The 22,753-nt window shown below is 37.3% G+C and overlaps 1 protein-coding gene across 3 annotated transcripts in view; it reads left to right on the top strand.

Moving 5' to 3' along the window:
• ARHGEF28 (Rho guanine nucleotide exchange factor (GEF) 28) overlaps positions 1-22,753 on the top strand; it is a 331,462-nt gene that overhangs the window by 226,909 nt on the left and 81,800 nt on the right. For all 3 annotated transcript variants that reach the window (XM_011959260.1, XM_011959259.1, XM_011959261.1), the window contains 6 exons: positions 2,471-2,751; positions 9,088-9,295; positions 11,776-11,887; positions 15,606-15,648; positions 20,659-20,782; positions 21,090-21,222. In XM_011959260.1, coding sequence (XP_011814650.1) covers positions 2,471-2,751; positions 9,088-9,295; positions 11,776-11,887; positions 15,606-15,648; positions 20,659-20,782; positions 21,090-21,222 — 901 coding nt within the window. The remainder of the gene's footprint in view (positions 1-2,470; positions 2,752-9,087; positions 9,296-11,775; positions 11,888-15,605; positions 15,649-20,658; positions 20,783-21,089; positions 21,223-22,753) is intronic.

Here is a 22,753-nt window from a genome sequence, read left to right as displayed (position 1 = left end):
TATTCTGGGTGAAAGAAGTATTGCTTTAATGATGTGAAGCCAAAAAGAAAAAGTGAAGTATGCATTTAGAGAGAACTCAAACAAGTTAATTCAACAAATGGAAACAGCAGATTGCCAAGTTGTGTATTGAAAACTGAGAATAAAACTAAATCTGCAACAAAATCACAAAGTCCATTATGTTAGTGTAGTACTTTTTTTATTGCCCCTGTATCTATTTGAATAGTAAGGACAATGTAAGGAGTTCAAATTCTGCATATTTAAAATGCTTTCCGGCAATATCTGAAAATAATCTTATCTAATTTTCTTTATCTTCCTCAACCTGGCAAGGAAACCTAAAAACATTACTAGCTTATATTAATGTTTCCTATTAATTTTCAAGGTTATCACCTTCCTGTTGAGAAAATTCATATGATGAAAGTTACTTTGAAAATTTCTGTCATATAAACTACTCTGAAAAAAACATTTGTTTCGTAATTTCAGTACAGAGAATCCCTGTATACACTCTACTCAAATTCCTCAAGTGGTAATATTTTACTACATTCTACTTTGTCATTCCCTGAGTGGGTGGTTATGTGTGCATGCAAATAGTTAAATTATCTCTATAAAGATTCCTTAACCATTTGAGAATAAATGAAAAATATGGTTCCCCTTTACCCCTTAATCTTTCATGGTGTATTTTCCTAAAAACATGGATAGTTTCTTACATAAGCACAGTGCAGTTACCAAAATCATAAAGTTATCGTTGATACAATACTATTAGCTATCTCCAGACCTTATTCAATTTTAGCGAGTTGTCCCAATAATGCCCGCTGTTGCAGAAGAAAATTCCATTATGTGTGTTGCATATAGTTGTTGTGTCTCTGTAGTCTCCTTTAATCTGGGACAGTTCCTCAGTCTTTGTGTTTTATGATGCTGATATTTTAAAAGAATACAGACTGGTATTTTTGTTCTTGTATTTTGCTAGAGTGTCTTTCAGTTTTGGTTTATCTGATATTTCTTCATAATAGGATTCAGGTTAGGCATGTTTAGCAGGAATACTATGAAAGTGGTGATGGGTGCTTCTCAGTGCATTGTATCAGGAGGCATAGGACATCAATCTGTCCCATTACTGGTGATTTTATTAATATCTTTCATCTGCCAAGTTCCTTTTTTAGTAAAACTACTGTTTTTTAAAAAACTATTAAGTATCATGTCAGGAGATATTTTAAGCCCTTGTAAATATCCTGTTGCTCATTAGACTTTCACCCATTAATTAAGCATTCATTAACGGTTTTTGCTTTAATAAATTATGATGATGCTCGATGATTTAGGATTCTAGCATTTCCCCTTTTGCTTCTTTTTTCCCTTCACTGCTGTATCTCCAAATGGTGTTACTCTCTTCCTTTTTACTGTCCTCACCCCAGACATGATGCCTTTTGATGACCGCCACCTCAAATCATCAGTACTTAAAAGTACGCCTTTCTTAGAGCAAGTGCTTTGATCAGCTAGGACTCTTTCATGCATGTGGGTTGGGCTTTCTCTTTCTGGGGAGGATTTTTAAGTAAGTCTTATGCCCTCCAGAAGTTCCGTCCTTTCTCTGCCGTTCAGGTTTTCCCGACTCCCCTTACCCTCCACAGAGTCTTATAGCAGGAGCACGAGGGCTTGCCTGCTGGATTTGCTGTTGATTTTATTATTTATAGGTAATTTGAAATTTGGGCATTTTCTTTCTTCTAATGATGCTACATACGTGCGCTTTATGTAACTTTATTTGTTCTTTTTGTTTGGTGTTGCTTTTTGTGAGACTTAGCTTTATGTGACCACTATTACTTTGGTACCCAGATTCCTATGAGCTACTTTTTGAATAAAGCTGTATAGTCTTTTGTTTTTTCCTCAAGTATTTAAAACACTTCCCCCTCATTTTGAGTCAGTGGTTCATAAAATGTTAGAGGCATAATCAGCTTCTGGTTTTGTAATAAAGGAACAACTTTATAAAATACTCAGTTGGTCTTCCTTTTTTGTGAATTATAGAATAGCTGCCATGTGGACAAAAACATACAGTAATTCTGTTTACATAAAACAAGAATAAACAAAAAATGTAAATAAGGTAAAAGTTTTTTTTTTTTTTGGTTTTTTTTTTTTTTTTTTGAGATAGAATCTCACTCTGTAACCCAGGCTAGAGTGCACTGGTGCAGTGTCTGCTCATTGCAACCTCTGCCTCCCATTCAGGCCATTCTCCTGCTTCCGTCTCTGAGTAGATGGGATTACAGGCACCCACCACCACACCCTGGCTAATTTTTGTGTTTTTAGTAGAGACAGGGTTTCACCATGTTGGCCAAGCTAGTCTTGAACTCCTGACCTCAAGTGATCTGCCAGCCTCAGCCTCCCACCACGCTTGGCCAGAAGTTTTTTAAATTAGGAAAATTTTATTAATTCTTAGCTAGGCCAATCTTACCTGCTTTTACTCAGGAAATGTGTTTCTTTCAACTTCCAGGTTGGCGATTTGGATATCAGCTATATTAATATAGAGGGAATCACTGCAACTACCAGCCCTGAATCCAGAGGTTGCACTCTGGGGCCTCAGAGCAGCAAACACACCCTTCCTACAGAAACCAGCCCCAGTGTGTACCCACTTAGTGAAAATGATGCAGGGACAGCACATACTGAAGCCCAGCGGTCCTTCGTGTCACCATCGAGTTCGTGTGCTTCCAACTTGAATCTTTCTTTTGGTTGGCATGAATTTGAAAAGCAACAAAGTCATCTAAAGAAAAGAAGGTAAGATTCTATATTGTAGAAGAAAACTGTAGAAAATCAAAGAACCTTATAGGTAAACTTCAAAAATTGTAGTTTTAAACTTTTTATTTTCTCTACCACTTTTATCTGTCCATCAAAATGTTGTCCCCTTTTAGATTCCTATATTCACTGATTTGAAAGTAAGACACTTAAGAAAACTGATTAAAATATGATAAAGAAAAACCACGATGAGATGCCAGTTTATACTCACATGACTGGCAAAAATTTAAAAATCTAGCAATCCCATGTTTTGGTGAGAATGCGTAACATGGAAATTCCTGCGTAAAGATGATAGAAGAGAAAATTGTATAACTTGGGAAAATAATTTGACATTATCTTGTAAAGTCATATACGCATTTTCCTCTTGTGTACTAGGAGACCTATATGTGAGTATTTATACCAGCAGGAAATAACCCAAAAGTGGAATAAATAAATTATATATAGTTATACAAGGGAATACTGTACAGTAATGAAAGTGAATTAACTACAAATACATCTGCGTGCATAATAACGTAGACTTTAGAAGCATGAAGGAACAAAAAAAAAATCCCCAAAATACTTGTTAGATTTCATTTTTATAAAATGCAAATTAAACAATATATTATTATAGGGCCTACATATGTGCATAAGCTATAAAGAAAAACAAGAGACTGGGTGTGGTGGCTCACGCCTGTAATCCCAGCACTTTGGGAGGCCAAGGCAGGCAGAATGCTTGAGCTCAGGAGCTCAAGACCAGCCTGGGCAACATGGTAAAACCCCATCTCTACCAAAAATACAAAAATTAGCGAGGCATGGCAGCACACACATGTGGTCCTGATACTTGGCAGGTTGGGGTGGGAAGATCACTTGAACCTGGGAGGCAGAAGTTGCAGTGAGCCAAGATGGCACCACTGAACCCCCAACCTGGGTGACAGAGTAAGACCTGTCTCAAAAAGAAGAAAAAAAAAGGAAAAAAAGAAACAAAAAAATGAAGGGGAAAAAATTCCTGAATTCAAAATAGTTGTTACCTCTAGGGAGGGGAAATAGGGAAATGGGAATGGAATGAATCATTACAGAGTTTCCATGGTAGATGGCCAGTATCCAAGTTTCAAGTTGGGTGGGCTCATGAATGTTTGTTTTATTTTACATAATATATATTTTATATTTTAACATAAAATTTATCTTTATTTTACTTTCAGTTACCTTGTATTTTCTTGTATATATCTTTATTTTACTTTCAGTTCCCTTACATTTTCTTGTATATATAAAAGTCATTAAAATGATATTTCATTGCATCTGATATGATTGCATATATTAGTGTATGTGCACACATGTGTGTGTCTGTATCTGTATATCTGTATCTGTCTATCTGATTGTCTGTTTTCTTTAGGGAACAGGCCAATTTCCACTAATTTCATTTTATCCTGTTGATCACACTTTCCTTAGGGAGTAGCTTATTTTTTCCCCTGTATCCTACCCATGTGATTATATGTTCATTTTCACATATAAAATGAATCAAAGTGAACGTAAAATACACACATAAATGTGATAAATACTTATATAAATATTTCTCTATTTCTCTATGTATATAAATATTTCAGTATGAATGAACATGCACATAGGTGAATGAGTATTCAGCAGAGAGTTAATATAGAGGGGAGAGAAAGGGAGAGGAACCAGCAATCAGTAGGTGCTCATCACTGAGATACAGCACAATATGCAATATGAGGTTGTAAAACGTTAGCACATATTGGTACCAAGGGTTATGTGTGATGTGTAAATAATAAAAGACTTGCTTTACATTTATGCTTTGTGAATTATGGTTTTATAGATGCTGGGTAGTCACTACTGTAATTTGAAGTGAAGGCTAATTTGAACTGTCCATACGTCTGCTTGGGACAAGAGACCGCCAGTCCAGACAAGGTTCTGTACAGTTTTGCAAAAATAAATTGAGCTATGTGTGATAAATCCTTTCTAGTGGATCTTTAAGATCTGTCAAGTGGCTGGGTATGGTGGCTCACGCCTGCAATCCCAGCACTTTGGGAGGCTGAGGCAGGTAGATCACCTGAGGTCAGGAGTTTGAGATCAGCCTAGGTGGCCAACATGGCGAAACTCCCTCTCTACTGAAAATACAAAAATTAGCTGGGCGTGGTGACATGCATCTGTAATCCCATCTACTCAGGGGAGGGGCTGAGGCAGGCGAATTGCCTGAACCCGGGAGGCAGAGATTTCAGTGAGCAGAGATCACACCACTGCCCTCCAGCCTGGGGGACAGACTGAGACTGTCTTAAAGAAAAAAAAAAAAAATTTGTCAAGTGTGTGAGCCCCTACATCTCAAGAGATAAGTAAGTTCTTTAGAAGAAGCCCTCTAGGAATATAGCATGGAAAAGACACAAATGGTCTCTGTTTTATTAATGCTTATGCAGATACTTGCAGAGTATCTAAATTATACTTTCTGATCATGGTCTTGCCTTGGAAAGTTTAAACATTTCACTGCTACAGATATAATTTTTCCTCGTAGAATATAATTTAGAAAAAATATCTGTTCTGGGTAAAGGTAATTAGAAACCTCTGTGAAGATGTCACTGCTTGGGGGAAAGGGAGGAAGCCAGGAGAGGAAGGAGAAGCCATTCTCCAGAAAAGCCTTCTGGCTGGTTCCACGAGCTGACTTCATCTCCTTTGCCCTCCCTCTGCTCTGAAAAATGTAGGAATGAAGGGAGAGAAGTCACAATCCCTGGAAAGCCCTACGGTGGCTGTGGGTCCCTTCCTTCAGTGGATGTCATGTTAGGAAGTAAGTTGATAACAAACTCAAAGTGAAATGTACTTGATTTGTTAATAAGTGGATAATAGCCCTAGAGGCTGGAAACTTCTAATGAAGGAGAAATTTGGGGGCACACAGTAAAAACTGGAGTTAATATAAGGACATGGCTGACTGGGACCTGAGTCCTAAGTTTTCTAGGGTTTAAAAGAATATTTTGGTGAAACTAAAACATGCATACTATATAGCCATAGGTTATCTTATTTAAATGTAATAACTGTTTTGAGAAACCACAAAGGGAAGAAAAGTAATAAAACATTAATTTAAAAATACTATACAACAAAAAATTAAGCAGTAGACAAGTGTTTGTTTCATTCTAAAGCTTGTATTTTTCAAACCTTTTTAAAAAACTACAATCCACAGTAAGAAATGCATGCCGCCGTGAACGTCCCCTATCTCCCTTAAAATTTAAGTGAAGTCTTATAAAATGGCATGTGCAACATATTCTGATATTTTCTATTCTATATATTTTTTTAAAAAACTCTAATTACAACCTAATGAATTGATTTCTTATCCCACTATTGGGAATTAGAAAAATAATATCGTAAAACAAGAACCTAGAGGTTATCCTGAAGAACATTGCCTGTGCCACCAATATCTTATGTTAATAGCTTAACAAAGAAAAGTAGTAGCCCCGTTTGAATAAATAGAAACAATGTTTTATAGTATGCAAAATAAAATACTGATACTTCTAGGATGTATTCATAGTGATGATGAAATGGTGTCTGTAACTGGAAAGGCTTGTGTTAAAATCGGATATTATTGCGGGCTGCCAATCATTTGAAGAACTATTTTCCACTGGTACAGAGATCACAAGTTGAAAGACAAGTGCTGAGGTACAAGACATCGGCAAGCTTCAACCCGCCTTGAAGTCTCCTTCCGTCTCGGATTGTTGTACTAGGAAACCACGCAGCAACTTGAAATACCTGTAATTATTAGATTAGTCAAAAACCACAATTACTTTTGCACCGACATAATACATTTACCGGAGCATTTAAATCACCAGTGTTTACCAGGAAGATATTCTTAACATGAAGTTTCAGTGTTTTATGAGAAATAGTCGAATAGACTCCATGATATTTGTGTGTTTGATTGAGGTAAAGTGTGAAGTCCACTTCTAATGTGTTCTTCTTCTCAATGCCAAGGTCTTCACCTTGGCCCTCAATGAGTTTCCAAAGGAGAAAACCCCACTTTGGAAATCCTCGGTGGTGCCAGCCAGGGCTTCTTCTCACTGCTGGGTTTTCTGGTACCCAGTAGTGCCTGTGAAAGTGTTCAAGGGTTAGAAACTGCTCTGTGTTTGCATTAGAGGCATGGTAGAGTAAGACCAGGACTCATACCATGTGTTCAGTTGACTTACTGTGTCCATTAAATAGCCTATGGGTTTTTTCTTTTCTTTCTTTTTTTTTTTAAATAACCTAAACAGGTTAATTCAAAGTTTCATTTTCTGGTTCTCGTATTTCAAAATCAAGATGGTTTCATTGTTTTTTTATTAAATTATAACTCCAGAACTGTAACAACCGAAAAAAAAAAAAAAAAAAACCACAAAACACACATGTCATTATTTATTTTTATATCATATACCCAACATTAAAGCTTTTCATTCTAATATGAGCTGAGTGTATTGATTCCTATTTTCATTTTCTGGTTCTCGTATTTCAAAATCAAGGATGTTTCATTGTTTTTTTATTAAATTATAACTCCAGAACTGTAACAACCGAAAAAAAAAAAAAAAAAAACCACAAAACACACATTTGAAATGCTTCGTGCCTTAACATGCACCCAGGAAAGCTGCTGGCCTCCAAGTTTGAATAGTTTAAAATGTAGTGTTATGGAATAGACGTGGGATGTGGAAGGTCAAATTCTTTCCTTTTAATTTCATGGTTTATTAAAGTTAAATGAGGAAAAAGTTGTTGTCAAACAGAATTACTACCTGGTTCTAAGGTAGAGTTTTCAAAGGAATCTTTTTTTTTTTTTGAGACGGAGTCTTGCTCTGTCGCCCAGGCTGGAGTGCAGTGGCGCGATCTCGGCTCACTACAAGCTCTGCCTCCTGGGTTCACACCATTCTCCTGCCTCAGCTTCCCAAGTAGCTGGGATTACAGGCGCCCGCCACAACAGCCAGCTAATTTTTTGTATTTTTAGTAGAGACGGATTTTCACTGTGTTAGCCAGGATGGTCTCAATCTCCTGACCTCATGATCCACCCACCTCAGCCTCCCAAAGTGTTGGGATTTCAGGTGTGAGCCACCGCGCCCAGCCTCGGAATCATCTTTTTTTAACCTCTAAAAATGATCATTTAGTATGACATGTTTGGGACATTGCACGACTCACTTCAGAACTGTGTCTTGACATGGCCCTGGGGTAGATGGGTGGGACCTTCACGCATCTCTCCTTGGTGTGCCTCTGCCCTCCTGAGCTTCCCACTTCAGGGACAGGGAGAGAATGACACTTCTGCAGCTTAGTCACATGCAGGGGATTATCCCCCCCAGAGGCTTGCCTGCAAACAGCCCAGTGGCTCTGTTTCCACCAGCATTTAAAATATTTGATGGGTTACTATTTGGGACTTGCGATATCAATAATTATATTTACAAAACAAGTGGTGAGGTTAGTACTAACTCAAACCAGCTTTTGTTTCTTCAGGTATTTGAACTGTCTTTTGCCCCAGGTGTGGTGGCTCACTCCAGCAATCCCAGCACTTTGGGAGACTGAGGTGGGTGGATCCATTGAGCCCAGGAGTTTGAGACTAGCCTGGGCAACATGGCAAAAAACACAAAAATCACAAAAATTAGCCAGGCATGGTGGCGCACGCCTGTAGTCCCAACTACTCTGAAGGCTGAGGTGGGAGGATCCTTTGAGCCTGGGAGGTGGAGGTTGTAGTGAACCAAGATTGTGTCACTGCACTCCAGCCTGGGCGACAGAACACAAGTGTCTCAAAAAACAAAAACAACAAAAAAAAGAAAGACAGAAAGAAAGAAAATGAAAGAAAGAAATGGCTTTTGCAAGGTAGGAATGTTCATTTGGGGTAAGATAAAATTTTATCTAAAAAGAGATTTGGAGGGCCGGGCGTGGTGGCTCAAGCCTGTAATCCCAGCACTTTGGGAGGCCGAGACGGGCGGATCATGAGGTCAGGAGATCGAGACCATCCTGGCTAACACGGTGAAACCCCGTCTCTACTAAAAAAATACAAAAAACTAGCCGGGCGAGGTGGCAGGTGCCTGTAGTCCCAGCCACTCGGGAGGCTGAGGCAGGAGAATGGCGTAAACCCGGGAGGTGGAGCTTGCAGTGAGCTGAGGTCCGGCCACTGCACTCCAGCCTGGGCGACAGAGCGAGACTCCGTCTCAAAAAAAAAAAAAAAAAAAAGATTTGGACGGAGGAGAAAAAGGCTAATTAAATACTAGTTGGAAATTAAATGAGTACCTATTGCACCCCACCCCGATGAAAGAATCTGAGTTCAGAGAAGTAGAAACTAATGACGCTCTGTGTCCTTCCTTGCTTCTTTACTTACTTGCTGGCTTTGTGCTTTAGTTCCAGCCTTGATGCCTTGGACGCCGACAGTGAAGGGGAAGGGCATTCTGAGCCGTCGCACGTCTGTTACACTCCAGGGTCTCAGAGCTCCTCAAGAACTGGGATTCCTAGTGGGGATGAATTGGACTCTTTTGAGACTAACACTGAACCAGATTTTAATATCTCCAGGGCTGAATCACTTCCTCTATCGAGTAATCTACAGTCGAAGGTATTCTTATTGGTATAAATTTGGTATATTGCAAGTGTGGAGAATATGTTGTCTACATTTACCCAGCTGTGTCTGAAAGACATACTGTATTTTATTCATACATATGAACTACTTTTTGGGACCCATGTGATATCTGACTGAGTCTGTCTTTTTAATCTTTCCACTGTGTTTTAATTTTTATAATTTTTACTCAAAATGGCTGATTTACGTTTTCGTTAATTCACCATGAATGCATACCATCTTTCTTTCACATACTTGGGAAATTTTATCATTTCATACAATGATTTCTCCTATCATCTCTTAAGCAAAGGGAGAAAAACTGATAGTGTTAAATGAGTTTAGTGATCAATCTTGTTTTGCTCATGTAAATTATTGCGTGGCCCTGGTGATGAGGTAAATGATGTTAATAAGGTAGAAGTGATGCTTATTGAGCATTTCTGGGTGCTTGAACTAATCCGGAACATCACAAATTTTGTCAACTTTTCCACAGGAGCCAGGTTTTCTCTTGTTGGTCATTTTGCATTGGAGTTTCATTTAGGTGTGCTTGTTTTTTTGTTATTTATTTACTTATTTATTTATTAAAAACTAAATACATTCCTCTGAATGTAAGAAAGCCCTTTGTGTTTGAACATATTATTTTTTCCTATTTGATTTGTTATTTTCTACTTGTTTTCTTCTTGAGTTTACTTATTACTGTAAAACAATGTGTGCTATGGCAAAACTCTTTCTAAAATATGGTTGTTATGATAATACCTTATTTTTGTAGCATGCCCTACAATATACAAAATATATTTTATGTATGTACACAATATATAATTGCCACATAACTCACCTATTACATAAGTAGTGCTTTTATTTAATTTTATTTTTTGAGTAGATGAGACTCTGGAAAGGTTGTCCAGCTTTGTATCACCAGCTTGGTGATAGAATCAGAACTCAATTCTGGGTCTTTTAAGCACAGATCCTGCATCCTCTACCCTCTAAGACCTGTAGAGCTGCCATCATCTTTTGCATCTGAAGGTCATGTGATATTTCTGGATAATGAGAAATTTGTATGGTTGTTATGTAGATAATTCTTAGTTTTGCATGTTGAGTGGAATTGTGAAAAGTTCATCATTACTTGGATGAAAAATAATCCAGGCCTTTGCAACAGTTTCATGTTGCTCATTTTTAGGAAGAATCTGTCTCATAAATATATCTGCCTTGCCTCTGTAATTACCCAGTATAACTTTTTGCCAAAGTTTTGGACAATTTTCAAAGTTCCACATATACATGGTTACCACATATACATGACTTTGAGGAGGGCTCTTAGTGGCCAGCTCACTGTTTAGGGTTATAGGACAACTTGGGTTGGCCTTCTTGACATCCAGGCCCAGTAGGTGCTCCCCAATAAGATAGCAGCCACAGCCCAAGGCCCTTTGAAGCGAGGTCAGGCTTCTATTTTTCAACTTTCCTCCAGGCTCCTTAACTGAACTAATGAACTTAGGGTAACCATGTGTTTTTCCTTAGAGGGAACAAAAGAGACCAGTGCTCGTGAAGGTCAGTTTCTGATGGTTTGATTTTAGTAAAGGGTTTTGCATTATTTTCTTTTAGCTTTAACCTTAAGCAATATCTTAAAAATGCATGGGCAGGATCAATCCTAAGGCCTTTATGGGATAGAAGTTGGGTGCTATAAATGGCTTCAATGGAGTTCTATTGCATATTCAATTAAATTTTCTGGAACATATAAGAAAACTATGTCTTAATGATCTTGCCATCTTGCATTTTCATGTATGTTGCCAATATAATGATAGGAATAATAAGTAATTGGGACAACAGGAACAAAACTGGCAGGTCATTTAAAAGTAGTAATATTAAGGATGTATAAATTAGTGATATTCAAACATCCATCTCAGAAAGTGCTACATGGAAGGTCCATCAAAAATTGAGTACAGATTAGAAGGATTTGTATATTAACTGGATATATTTTTCCCTAAATGTTGCAGCTAACAAAATTTAAATCATGGTTTGGAAGTCTGAAAAACTCTTATAATTGTAAGTGGCTATTCCACTATCCTCTAGTAATCCTTAAATGTAGAAATCTCAGTTAATATAGAATTTTGTTGGAGGGCTGCAGTAAAATAGCAAAATAACTGACACCTCAGGTAAAAATAATAAGTCAAACTCATTATTGAATATACAAAGAAAAAGTCATTTGTCTTAAGTTTTCATTTTTAGTCAAGTTGGCTAGGATATCATAGTTGCATTCTATAGTATATACAGGAACTATTCCCCAAACTGAAGGTTGCTAAAGTGTTAAAATGACAATAACATTTTAAAAATTGTGAGAGGAAAACAGAAACACGTAATGAGATCATATCAGAAATGTTCAGGTTGAATCTCTTTTCAAAGGTGCTAATTTAGTAACATTTGAGGTGGTGAACATATATTTTCAGATCTCATGTATAAATTTTTAAAAACTTTATTATAATCTCTTTTAGGAATCATTGCTTTCTGGAGTTCGCTCACGTTCTTACTCTTGCTCATCACCCAAAATTTCTTTAGGAAAAACTCGTTTGGTGCGTGAATTAACAGTGTGCAATTCAAGTGAAGGTAAGCATCATTTGACATTTGGGTTTGAAAATACTCTATTCCAGAACAGATTTTTCAGTTAGTATAAGTACATAAAATATTCAAGAACAGCAGACAAGAACTTTTAGTTCTGTTTCCGTAACTGGTTTTTCTAAGCCTGACAAAATTCTTTTCTCATTGGATAACAGCCAAATTTGATTTTGATCAGATTTGATTTTGTTGAGATTACAAATGCATATACACCTCTCTGCTGCTTTATTCTTGGAATAGAATGTTTTCCTCAAGGATAGTGTAAATTAGAATTGATTCCAGTTATATTATTATGAGGGCTTTAGAGGATTTTATTTGAGTAAATTATAAAAATTACTTTTGTCTCATATATACGTTGCTAACATAATCCAACTCCTCAGAGCCAGAGTGTTGCAGAATGGATTTTCTTCTTTCTTTTTTTAGAAAGGGACTTCGGAGAGTTGAAATAACATATTTGTAAATTGAGTAAATATATCTCAACATTTTTTTGTTGGCAATGTAAGCAATTAGAAATATAACTTTTAGGCAATAAACTTTTAATTGAAATATAGGATACATACAAAAAGGAGTGCAAATCATAAACATGCATCTTGAATTTTCAAGTGATTCAGATCTATAAATGGAAAAATTATGTACAACTTAGAGCTCCCGTTGTATCCTCTCTAAGTCACTCCTCCCATTTTCACCTGCCCCCATTTTGAAATGTAATTATTTCATACTTTCTGTAATTAATATGTAATAATTATATTAAAAAGCATTTTTGAAAGTATTCATGCCAATGCATAATACATAGCATTATAATGAAATTTTTGTCAGTGTCTTAGAGAATATCTTTATTGTCTATTATCCTTAAAGAGACTTAAAAGATTCAGAAAGCAAGAGATGAATTTAAGTACTTTTAAGTACTACTCAAATATTTTCTCAAGATAAAATATTTAAGATAGGATTTATTTTATTCCCTCTCTTTTTTCTTTTTTTTTTTTTTGAGACGGAGTCTTGGCTCTGTCGCCCAGGCTGGAGTGCTGTGGCCCCGATCTCAGCTCACTGCAAGCTCCGCCTCCCGGGTTTACGCCATTCTCCTGCCTTAGCCTCCGGAGTAGCTGGGACTACAGGCGCCCGCCACCTCGCCCGGCTAGTTTTTTTGTATTTTTTAGTAGAGACGGGGTTTCACCGTGTTAGCCAGGATGGTCTCGATCTCCTGACCTCGTGATCCACCCGTCTCGGCCTCCCAAAGTGCTGGGATTACAGGCTTGAGCCACCGCGCCCGGCCTCCCTCTCTTTTTTCTTATTCTTGCTTATTAAATTGTTATTTTGCATTTTTATGCCATGCAGAACAATACTAAAGACATAATCTTGGTGCTTGAAATACTGTCCTAGAATAATGACGTATATGCTAGATGTTCAATAAATATTTGTTGAGTGAATATGAGAAAAAAGATAGATAAAATACAAAAGAAATGCTACCATGATTTTTGTTTTCCTTTTTCTGGGATGTAATGGTAGAAGAGAAGAGATCAAGACTGATAATACATGTCAGTTTTTATTTTTGGAATGGGAGAAGAGGAAAAGTTACGAGAGAAAGGATACAACTCCCTTGAGAGGACAGGATAAAGATGGATTGAATTTGTTCTGGATTTTTGTTTTTTGTTTTATGGATTCTTTCTAGGTCTCTGGGTCTCCCCAGCCTTAGTGTAGGTTGGTATATTTTTAATAGCAGCTTGACACCTTTTCACTGATAGTCCCAGCTGGTGAATTAACTTCACATTGTTATTATTTGGAAAACATGTTTAAGTTTTCTGTGCTTCAAATTATGGCTTTGCCTTTAGATCTGTGGTCCTTGATCTATGAAGTCAGATATCTCTAGAGTTTGAAATTATTGACCACACAATTAAGAGGAAACTGATTGTTCACAAGGGAAAATAGCCCTAATTTACTTATTCTTTAATGATCAAGGAAGGATATCTTTACCTTACATGCAAGCCTGAAACCTTTGCATTTGAGTTAGAAAGAATAAAAAGCTGATATCAACTCCTTTGGTTTTCAGTAAACAAAACCTTATCTTTAGACAATATATTTAAAGACAAGGCCACTTGAATGAAGTTTGATACTATCCAGAAGGTAACAGAACCAGGCAATTTAGGTTGACGCTACTCACTAAATATATGAAGATTCCAATGGATAGACTTATATGGCTGCAAACATTTGGATTGATACCATTTAGGTCAGTCAATACCATAGGACTATGAAAAGTAAATTGACGTTGTGTTGCTATAAATCCTTTCTTGATGAGTTTTGAGTAGTCCTAAAAAATTTCAGGTCTATTTGAACAGAGTCCAAGTCTTCTTATGTCCCAGCGGGAAGCTCCCATACAAGAGCTGTAATGCAGATATACAAATCTAGGATGTTTTCTGTCCTTTTTATTATTATTTGTGATGTTCTGTCTTCCTTGTCACTTCCAAAGAGTTACTTACTGTAATTTCTCATGTGTCTTTTTTTTTTTTGAGCCAAGAGTACGATGATGGCAACTTTATTTTTGATGTTTGTAAAACAGAATCTAGTTTTATAATTCCCTTTGGTCTATTGTAGATTTAGGTAGATAGGAACATCGCCAATATTAAAATGATAACTACAGTCTCACCAAGGGGGACAAAGGTGTTCTGCATTTAAGAATTTGAGGAATGACGTAAACGTACTTTTGAAAACGTTGTGAGCTGATGGATGGAATTTGATTGGATTTTGAACAGTTGGTGGCTTATTCTCTTGGTACCTCGGCCTATTTACCATAAGCATAGTTCTGCTTATGACTTAATTTGAGGAACACTTGATAATGGCTCATAAAATAAAGCCTTCAAATTCTTCAAAGTAGATTTCCTATTACATACAAGATAGTTTTAGGTGCAACATTTGATATTACCCATTTCAGGGGATATGTATTTGTTTTCCTCCTTATGTGTCATTTCCCTTTGCAACCTAGTTTTGCCTCTTCACTGTTGTGGATTGCGAGAGTGAAGGATTTGTCCCTGCTCTGTAGATGGTGTGCTCCACAGCGGCCGCCCCCTCCTTCAGGCTCTCTCACTGTCTAAATCAGTGTCTCTCCTCCACCCCTGTAGTAAGTACTTCAACTCTGGAAACAAGATGGCTCCAAGCTGCTTGCATGAGCCTCCCCTTCTGCCTCCCTCTACAAGTCCAATGGAAAAAGCGGTCCTCCCTTTCCCATGAGCCACAGAGGACATCTCTGAACTTGCTGCTGCTAGGATTTTATAAGGACATTGCAGCTATATGAAAATTAACTCTTCTTGTGCTGTCCTTCAAGACTTCATTTGAGCTTTGTTTAAAAGCGGTTATTTATTGGTTCCGTATGTTAGGGGATTAGTGTTATGAAGAATACGGATGACTCTAGTGAAAAGTATCCAAAAAGATATGACTAATTTTCTGCACTTCTGAAAATGTTTGCTGTCCTTGCTGATGCTAACTTAGTTCATAAAGTCATTACATGTTGGCATATTTCTCCCTACCCTCTTTAAATTACAGGAAGTGATAAAAAAAAAATCCAGAGCAATGCCTTACTTATATAAGATTACTCATTTTCTCATTATTTTCTAGCTGGTATTGTGTATAATGATACAATATGGTTGAGTATGCATTTCAGACTAACATATGACTGCCAGTTTGTCTGCCTTAGTTTTCATTTTATTGTTGTGTCTTGTAGAGCAAAGAGCTTACAGCTTGCCGGAGCCACCAAGAGAAAAAAGGTACTTTAACTTTTCCAGTTTTCCTGAAGAACTGCATGATCCTCCTTTGGAAATGTCCGCACATCATTTTTGCTATCTGTTCACTAGTTCTTCCATGTAACAAGCCTGCCTGAGACCCTTTGCTCTCTCTGGGGTCTGTGTCAGGATAGATCTGCCAGCCCTCTCCATTCAGTCCTTGGCTGTGCAGGCCTCAGGACTGGGGACAGCATGTTCTGTTTGGGTATCTTCAAAGCCAAACACCTTCAAGGGGAGCAGTGTGAGGACCACCTGTTTTAGAAAAGCAACATGTCTTCTCTAGCTGTGTTCCACCGTGACTAGGGGACTTACTTTAGTAATAGAACCCTGGGTGGTCAATTATAGAAAGTGCCTAAATATCCCTACTGTCTCTCTATGGATTTTTGCCTAGTAGCCCTTCAGCTGGAAACAAAGAGTAAGCAATGCAGAAGACTTGTAAGCATGATCAGTTTCGTGGTTGAGAGGCAGATTTAACCTAAGCTTCTCTTTGTCCTAGAAGGTGAAACTGTTGTTGTAGTATAGCTTGGGAAGCAGACTAGTGTGCAAGCATGATGGTTGGTTTTTGTTGGTGTTGAATAACTAACTGCCCATGAGTCACACTGTGAAATAGCTCCAGGGTTACATGCAAAACAAGTGCCAGAATGGCACACATGTTTGACTTTAAGAGACCATCTGAAAAGAGTGAAATGGTTTAATTTTGTTTGAGATTAGTGCTAAAACTTTGAAACGTTTTAGTATATGGATCAAGATGGGGTGTTTTGTTTTAAATCTTGGAATCAAAGTATTAATAAGAAAATGCCTCCTTTGGTTCATTTCTATTCTTTTTGAAACCAGAATAGAAACTTTCAAATGATACAAACAGAGGAAGGTTAAGAATGCCCTTGAAAGATAGGATGATGATGAAGATGACTTCATGACAATGGCAGTGAGGATGATGATAGCAAAAGCAGTAATTACTGACAGTTATTGAACATTTGTATGTGCCTTGTACTGTTTTAAGCAGCTTACATTTATTACCTCATTTAAGCAATTTACTTCCTCATTCTGGAATTTGATCTTCATCTTGGTCATCATTTTGATTAGCAGTCTTCTCCCTGTTATCTTTTTAACAACTGGAGAAGTAATGGATTGTTATCAAGATATTTTTAAATTAAAAATATAAAAAATGTTTATTTTTCATTAAGAGAGAGATTTAAGACCAAAGGAGCCAATGTTATACTTGGCTAAATAGTAGCCTATAAAATATTTTAACTTCGATGGCATGCGTATGAAGTTTCTTTTTATCTGATTATTTGTTCTTAGTCACTCCTGTTTTTGTTTTCTATTTCTTTCTATTCTTTAATCTTTCTTGGTCCACATCCTGAAAGCATCTTACTCTCTCAGTCATATTCCTTGGTGTATCTAGTAAAGTAGATCTTTCATCTCACCCACTCTATTCCTGCTATCTTATCTTGTTGGATATGCCAATAAGATCCCAAGCCACACCTAATGCTTTGCTTTGGTCATGTTGTAGGTATTTACCTAAGATGGTGCCTTCTTTGATATTCTTTTATTTGTATGAATCATTTAGTTTCTAGAAAAGGAGACATCCATGTAAAAAATGAGCTCACTCTATACCTTGCAGGCTCATTTCAGCACTCTATCTATTCTAATTTCTTAAGGATTATCTGGCATGACTTGATTATTTTACTACCACCGTCTGTCTTAAATCTATTATATATGTTTCCTCCTTCTCCTCCTCTTTCTTCAAATCTGAGGATCTGAGTGTTAACAAAAGTTCCACTGTGTCAGTTTTCAATCTGCATAGCAGGAACTTCTTTCATCCCTTTAGGCCAGGTGCGGTGGCTCATGCCTGTAATCCCAGCACTTTGGGAGGCCTAGGTGAGTGGATCATCTAAGGTCAGGAGTTTGAGACCAGCCTGGTCAACATGAGGAAACCCTGTCTCTACTAAAAAATACAAAAATTAGCCAGATGTGGTGGTGGGCGCTTGTAATCCCAGCTACTCAGGAGGCTGAGGCAAGAGAATAGCTTGAACCTGGAGGGCGGAGGTTGCAATGAGCCAAGATCGCGCTGTGGCACCCTAGCCTAGGTGACACAGCCATCTCAAAAAAAAAACAAAAACAGAAACCCCAAAAACAACAACAAGAAAAAAACACTTTAGATGCCAATTCTTTAAATAGATTAAGGGTTAAAATATTAAGAATCCGTATTCTTAATATATTTTAAATGTCTATTTACCTATGGGAAAGGCAATATCATTAGAGGCTCTGAAGAAGGGTTTGTAAAACTTTATTGTGAGTGATGCTATCGGTCAACAAACTAATAATAGAGATTAGACATTCTTGTTCTGGGATGTTAAAAAAAACCTTAATCTTTCCAGATTCTTACAAATGTAAAAGCTATTTAAATTCTATTATGAAATTATTTGAGGGTTTTCTCTTCTCAGTTATTTTCTAAAGTGCCTGATTTTAACATAGGTAAATATCACATAGTTAAATTAGATCTGAAATGAAGCAACCAACCTTCTACATTTGCCCAGAGGTTATACTGTATTACCCATCTTCATAATCTGATACTGGATTATGACTATGATATTCACATTTCTGCCAAGTTAGGTGATGGTTTAAGTTTTTATATTTAATGTTTCAGCATTTTTATGTTTCCATTGTTATCTCTCAGGTCTTATCAACCTCAGCTTAAAAAGTTGAAGTGTTGGCCGGAGTCGGTGGCTCACGTTTGTAATCCCAGCATTTTGGGAGGCCAGGGTAGGCGGATCACCTGAGGTCAGGAGTTCCAGACCAGCCTGGCCAACATGGCGAAACCCCATCTCTATTAAAAATACAAAAATCAGCTGGGCGTGGTGGTGGGTGCCTGTAATTCCAGCTACTCAGGAGGCTGAGGCAGGTGAATCGCTTGAACCTGGGAGCCTGAGGTTGCAGTGAGCCAAGATCATGCCATTGCACTCCAGCCTAGGCAACAAGAGCAAAACTCCATCTCAAAAAAAAAAGTTAAAGTGTCATGTTGTAGAAGTATAAAGGATATGGTAAATTGTACATTTATAAGTTTTTAACCAATGTGGAAACTGTCGTTTTTGATATAGTCTTCTGTAGCAGGGGAGTTGAGAGTAGAGTTGGGTAACCAAGAATTAATTTTCATTTGCAATAGTTTAGTTGTGTTCTTGCTGGGAAATAGAAAAGGGGTTTCTTGACCTCAAAATCTGCAATGACCTAATCATTTTTAAATTCTGACATTAGGTCTCCTCATTACTCTTCTCTTCTCTTAGACATTGGATAGCATTTTGTGGGGTCACAAAAGGCCTTCCAAGAGAGGACTCTCTTCAAACTCTCAAAGTTCTGAAAGTGAGCCTATTGAATATTATGAAAACTTCCTGCAGTTCTGAAAGTGAGCCTATTGAATATTATGGCACAAATTTTGCAAATTAGGATGTGTAAGACACCAGAGGTTATGGAAAATTTTGGATTCTATTAACCAGTCAGATATCCTAGGTAAAAATGACTAGAGGTAGCATGGAAGTAGAAAGGAAATTAAGAGGGTCTGAGATTCTTTCACTACTCTTTTGGCATAGAGTATATTTAATTCTATTCACTTCCTTTTTCTTCTGCCTTTTAAAATGTTTTCTCTAAGCAGCAAATCCAATTTCATTTACTGTGTAGACTTTGAGTAACAGGACATAACACTGTTCTGACTGTACCTTTAGATCTATGTGGTCAAGAGGCAGCTCTTAAGCCATGTATTTTTTTTTTTCTAAATGAATTAATAGGTTTGAACTCTAAAACCTAATCTAGAGCTTAAATAACTTAAAGTTTTATTGTAATATGTACCATATTAAAGTGTGGAAGGGGTCTTGGAAATAATTTAGTCTAAGCCTGTCATTAATTAGATAAGAAAAATCAAAGTCCTAGAAAGTTGTCATTGAAAGCAATATTTTCACAAAATATAGTAATATATATTTTGGTGTATATCAGTAATTTGATTGCTTTTAAATACTTCTCAGAGATAAATATGTTAGTTATCAGTTCGGAAAAGTGAGAATTTTAGGGGGTAGGAGAGACTTTAGTTAGGAAATAGAATAAGTGAACAGACATGTGATTAGAGCAACAATCTCACAATGTCAACAATTACAGAACGTAGGTGGTGGAAGTAATCACTATGGAAATCATCTACAGAAGTGTTACCTGGTTTGACATGATATTTAGGTTGATTTTTAATTTATTCTTTCCTCAGTAATAATAGAAATATAAGATTATCAGAGGAAGCTCTAGGGAGAATTGTAACTTTCATAGTTTGGATATGTTTTTTTCTAGAGAATAATTGTATTGTGGATGAGAAGAAAATAAGTGGTGTTCAGGGTATTCATGGGTGGGTACAGTTACCTCTATCTTGCTTCTTATTTTATGGAGTATCCACAGCCTCTCTCCTCCACAACCTGGAGAGTCTCAGATTGTGCTGAGTGGGAGAGGCTGCACAGAGTGGCAGGCAGTCTGTTTCTTAGGCTGTATCAACAAAGGAAACATGTGTCTACTGAGTATTATCTCTGTGTTCCAAAAATAAATCAAATCCAGTTGCATATTGTTGGTTATTTGCCTTGTCTGTGCTCTAGGGAATTCTTACTAGCATAGTAAACAGGAAGATGAGTGTTTTCAAGGTAAAATTATAAGTCTAAGGTTTATTTCCTCAATATTATATTATGAAAATTTTCAAGTACACAGAAAAGTTGAGAGAATTATATACTGTATACCCACTTCCACCACCTATGTTCTGTAATTGTTGACATTGTGAGATTGTTGCTCTAATCACATGTCTGTTCACTTATGCTATAAGTGTATTTTTAATAAATTTTCTCTTTAGAACAACCACTAAAACCGAAAAAAAATATATACACATACATATATGTGTACACACACACACACATGTATATGCTGTTCTTCCTCTTTAAGTCCTACAAGCCATGATAACAGATTCTGTTTTTGTAGAATTCAGGAAGAAGAATGGGATAAATACATCATACCTGCCAAATCAGAGTCTGAAAAATATAAAGTGAGTCGAACTTTCAGTTTCCTCATGAATAGGATGACTAGCCCTCGGAATAAATCAAAGGTAATTAAACTTATTCACATACTGTCTATAAAATATAGATGTTTTAGTTTCTCAGCAGTTAGTATAATTTCTACTTTCTCTTTAAAATCACTTACTTTAGATTTTATTTACACATATTTCTTATGAAATATTGCTAAAGCCCAGAATGTCACATTTAGGTGTTACGGTGTCCCTCTGTGTGCAGCCTTTATATTCTGATGGAAAATGTAGAGACCTTGCTCAGATGATTTCTGTAAGAAGATTGGCTCACAGCGTTTTCCTTTTCTCATTTTTCCCCACTTTCCTGCTGCTGCTGCTGCATCTGAAGACAAAAAGCAAGGATGCCAAAGATAAAGAGAAGCTAAATCGACATCAGTTTGCCCCAGGAACCTTCTCTGGGGTTCTGCAGTGCTTGGTTTGTGATAAAACACTCCTGGGGAAAGAGTCACTGCAGTGTTCCAGTAAGTTCTCAGGTCTATGTGTGCTGTCTTTGCATTTCATCTCCTGACAGTAACCTTGAGAAGAGGCTCATTGCTCAATACATTTACATAAACCTTTTTAGTGCGACACATATGACTGAACCGTTTACCAAGCAATGACTGATACTGGTTAGAGTCAGTATGTTTTGTCCATAACTGATAACCTGTCTTAACCCTAGATTTGTATGCCTCACTGCTTTATGTCTCCACCTGGATGTCTAAAGAGCGTCTCAGATGTTACAATCTCCTCCTTCTGTGCTCACCTGAAAGCTGATGCTCTCAACTTTTAATTGGCAACTTGATCATTCCAACCACGTGTTCATGCCAAAACTTTTGGAGTACAGCTTTATACCTCCCATATTCTCACATCCTACATCCAATCCATCAACAATCCTCTTGGCTCTATTTTCAGAAAACATATAAAACCCAGGCACTTGTCACCACTACCACTAATATTCTTGCTCTAAAGCTACCATTTCTACAGCATTCCAACTGGCTTCCTTGTGCTTTTACCCCTAAAGTCTGTTCTCAAAGCATTAGCCAGAGTGAGCTTACTAAGGCATATATCACTGCATTCAAAAAATCTCCCAATGGCTTCCTATACCCCAAGTATAGACTGAAGTCCTTAAGTCCTTGCAATGACAACAAGTTCCCATGCGATCTGTCCTCTCCCTCCCTTACTCCCTCTGCTCTAGTCACACTGGCATCTTTGCTGTTTTTTGAACATGGCAGTCATGCTCCTGCCTTAGGGCCTTCTCTGGCTGTTCCTTCTGACTGCAACCCTCTTTCCTCAGATACCCACATGGATCACTCAGACGACAGCTTCTCAGGCAACCTTTCCTGATCACCCAGTGCCTCGCTCATCCTTCCCTCCTCCTGGCATTTTCCCCATTAGAATATTTACCACTATCTAACTTACTATACAGTTTGCATATGGGGGCTAGATTTTTGTCTGTTGAATTTGTTCTCTGCTATATGCAGAGTGGCTAGAACATACTAGGGGCTTAGTAAATACTTGATGAATGAAAGAATAATTCAGAGAAAAAGTAGTGAGGTGCAGGCAGGCGGAATAGATTTCAGGGTATTTGTTGATTGCCAGAATTGTGGGAATATTTGGGAGGTGGGGTGGGAGCACAAAGGGAAGAGAGGAGCAGGGGAAGTTTACATCTGAAAATGATTGAACTAAAAATTTATCTACAGCTGGACATCTGATGAAAATACAATCCGTATATGGTATTAGAGGCAGATCGAATTTTCTTCTCACAGTTGACCCTGTCTTTGATTATGCTGTCTTTATTGCATGTTTGAATTTTGCTTTCCTTGAAAACTTGATTTCTTTCTTTTCCTGGATCTAAAGTAGCATCAGGCTGCTCAGATGTGGTTTAATTTCCTACGTTTTTAGAGATTTGCTCCAAGTATCATTTATAGGTTTTTTCTGGCCTGCCCACACTTCAGCGGTCAGTTCATTCATGTGATGAGCATGTGTTTCCTAGGTTGAGGTTGTTGTTCCACC

This window comes from Colobus angolensis, unplaced genomic scaffold, assembly GCF_000951035.1.
Source record: "Colobus angolensis palliatus isolate OR3802 unplaced genomic scaffold, Cang.pa_1.0 Scaffold49, whole genome shotgun sequence".
Taxonomy (NCBI): domain Eukaryota; kingdom Metazoa; phylum Chordata; class Mammalia; order Primates; family Cercopithecidae; genus Colobus; species Colobus angolensis.
Note: the sequence above shows the minus strand (reverse complement) of the source record. Positions and strands in the feature narration are given on the sequence as shown.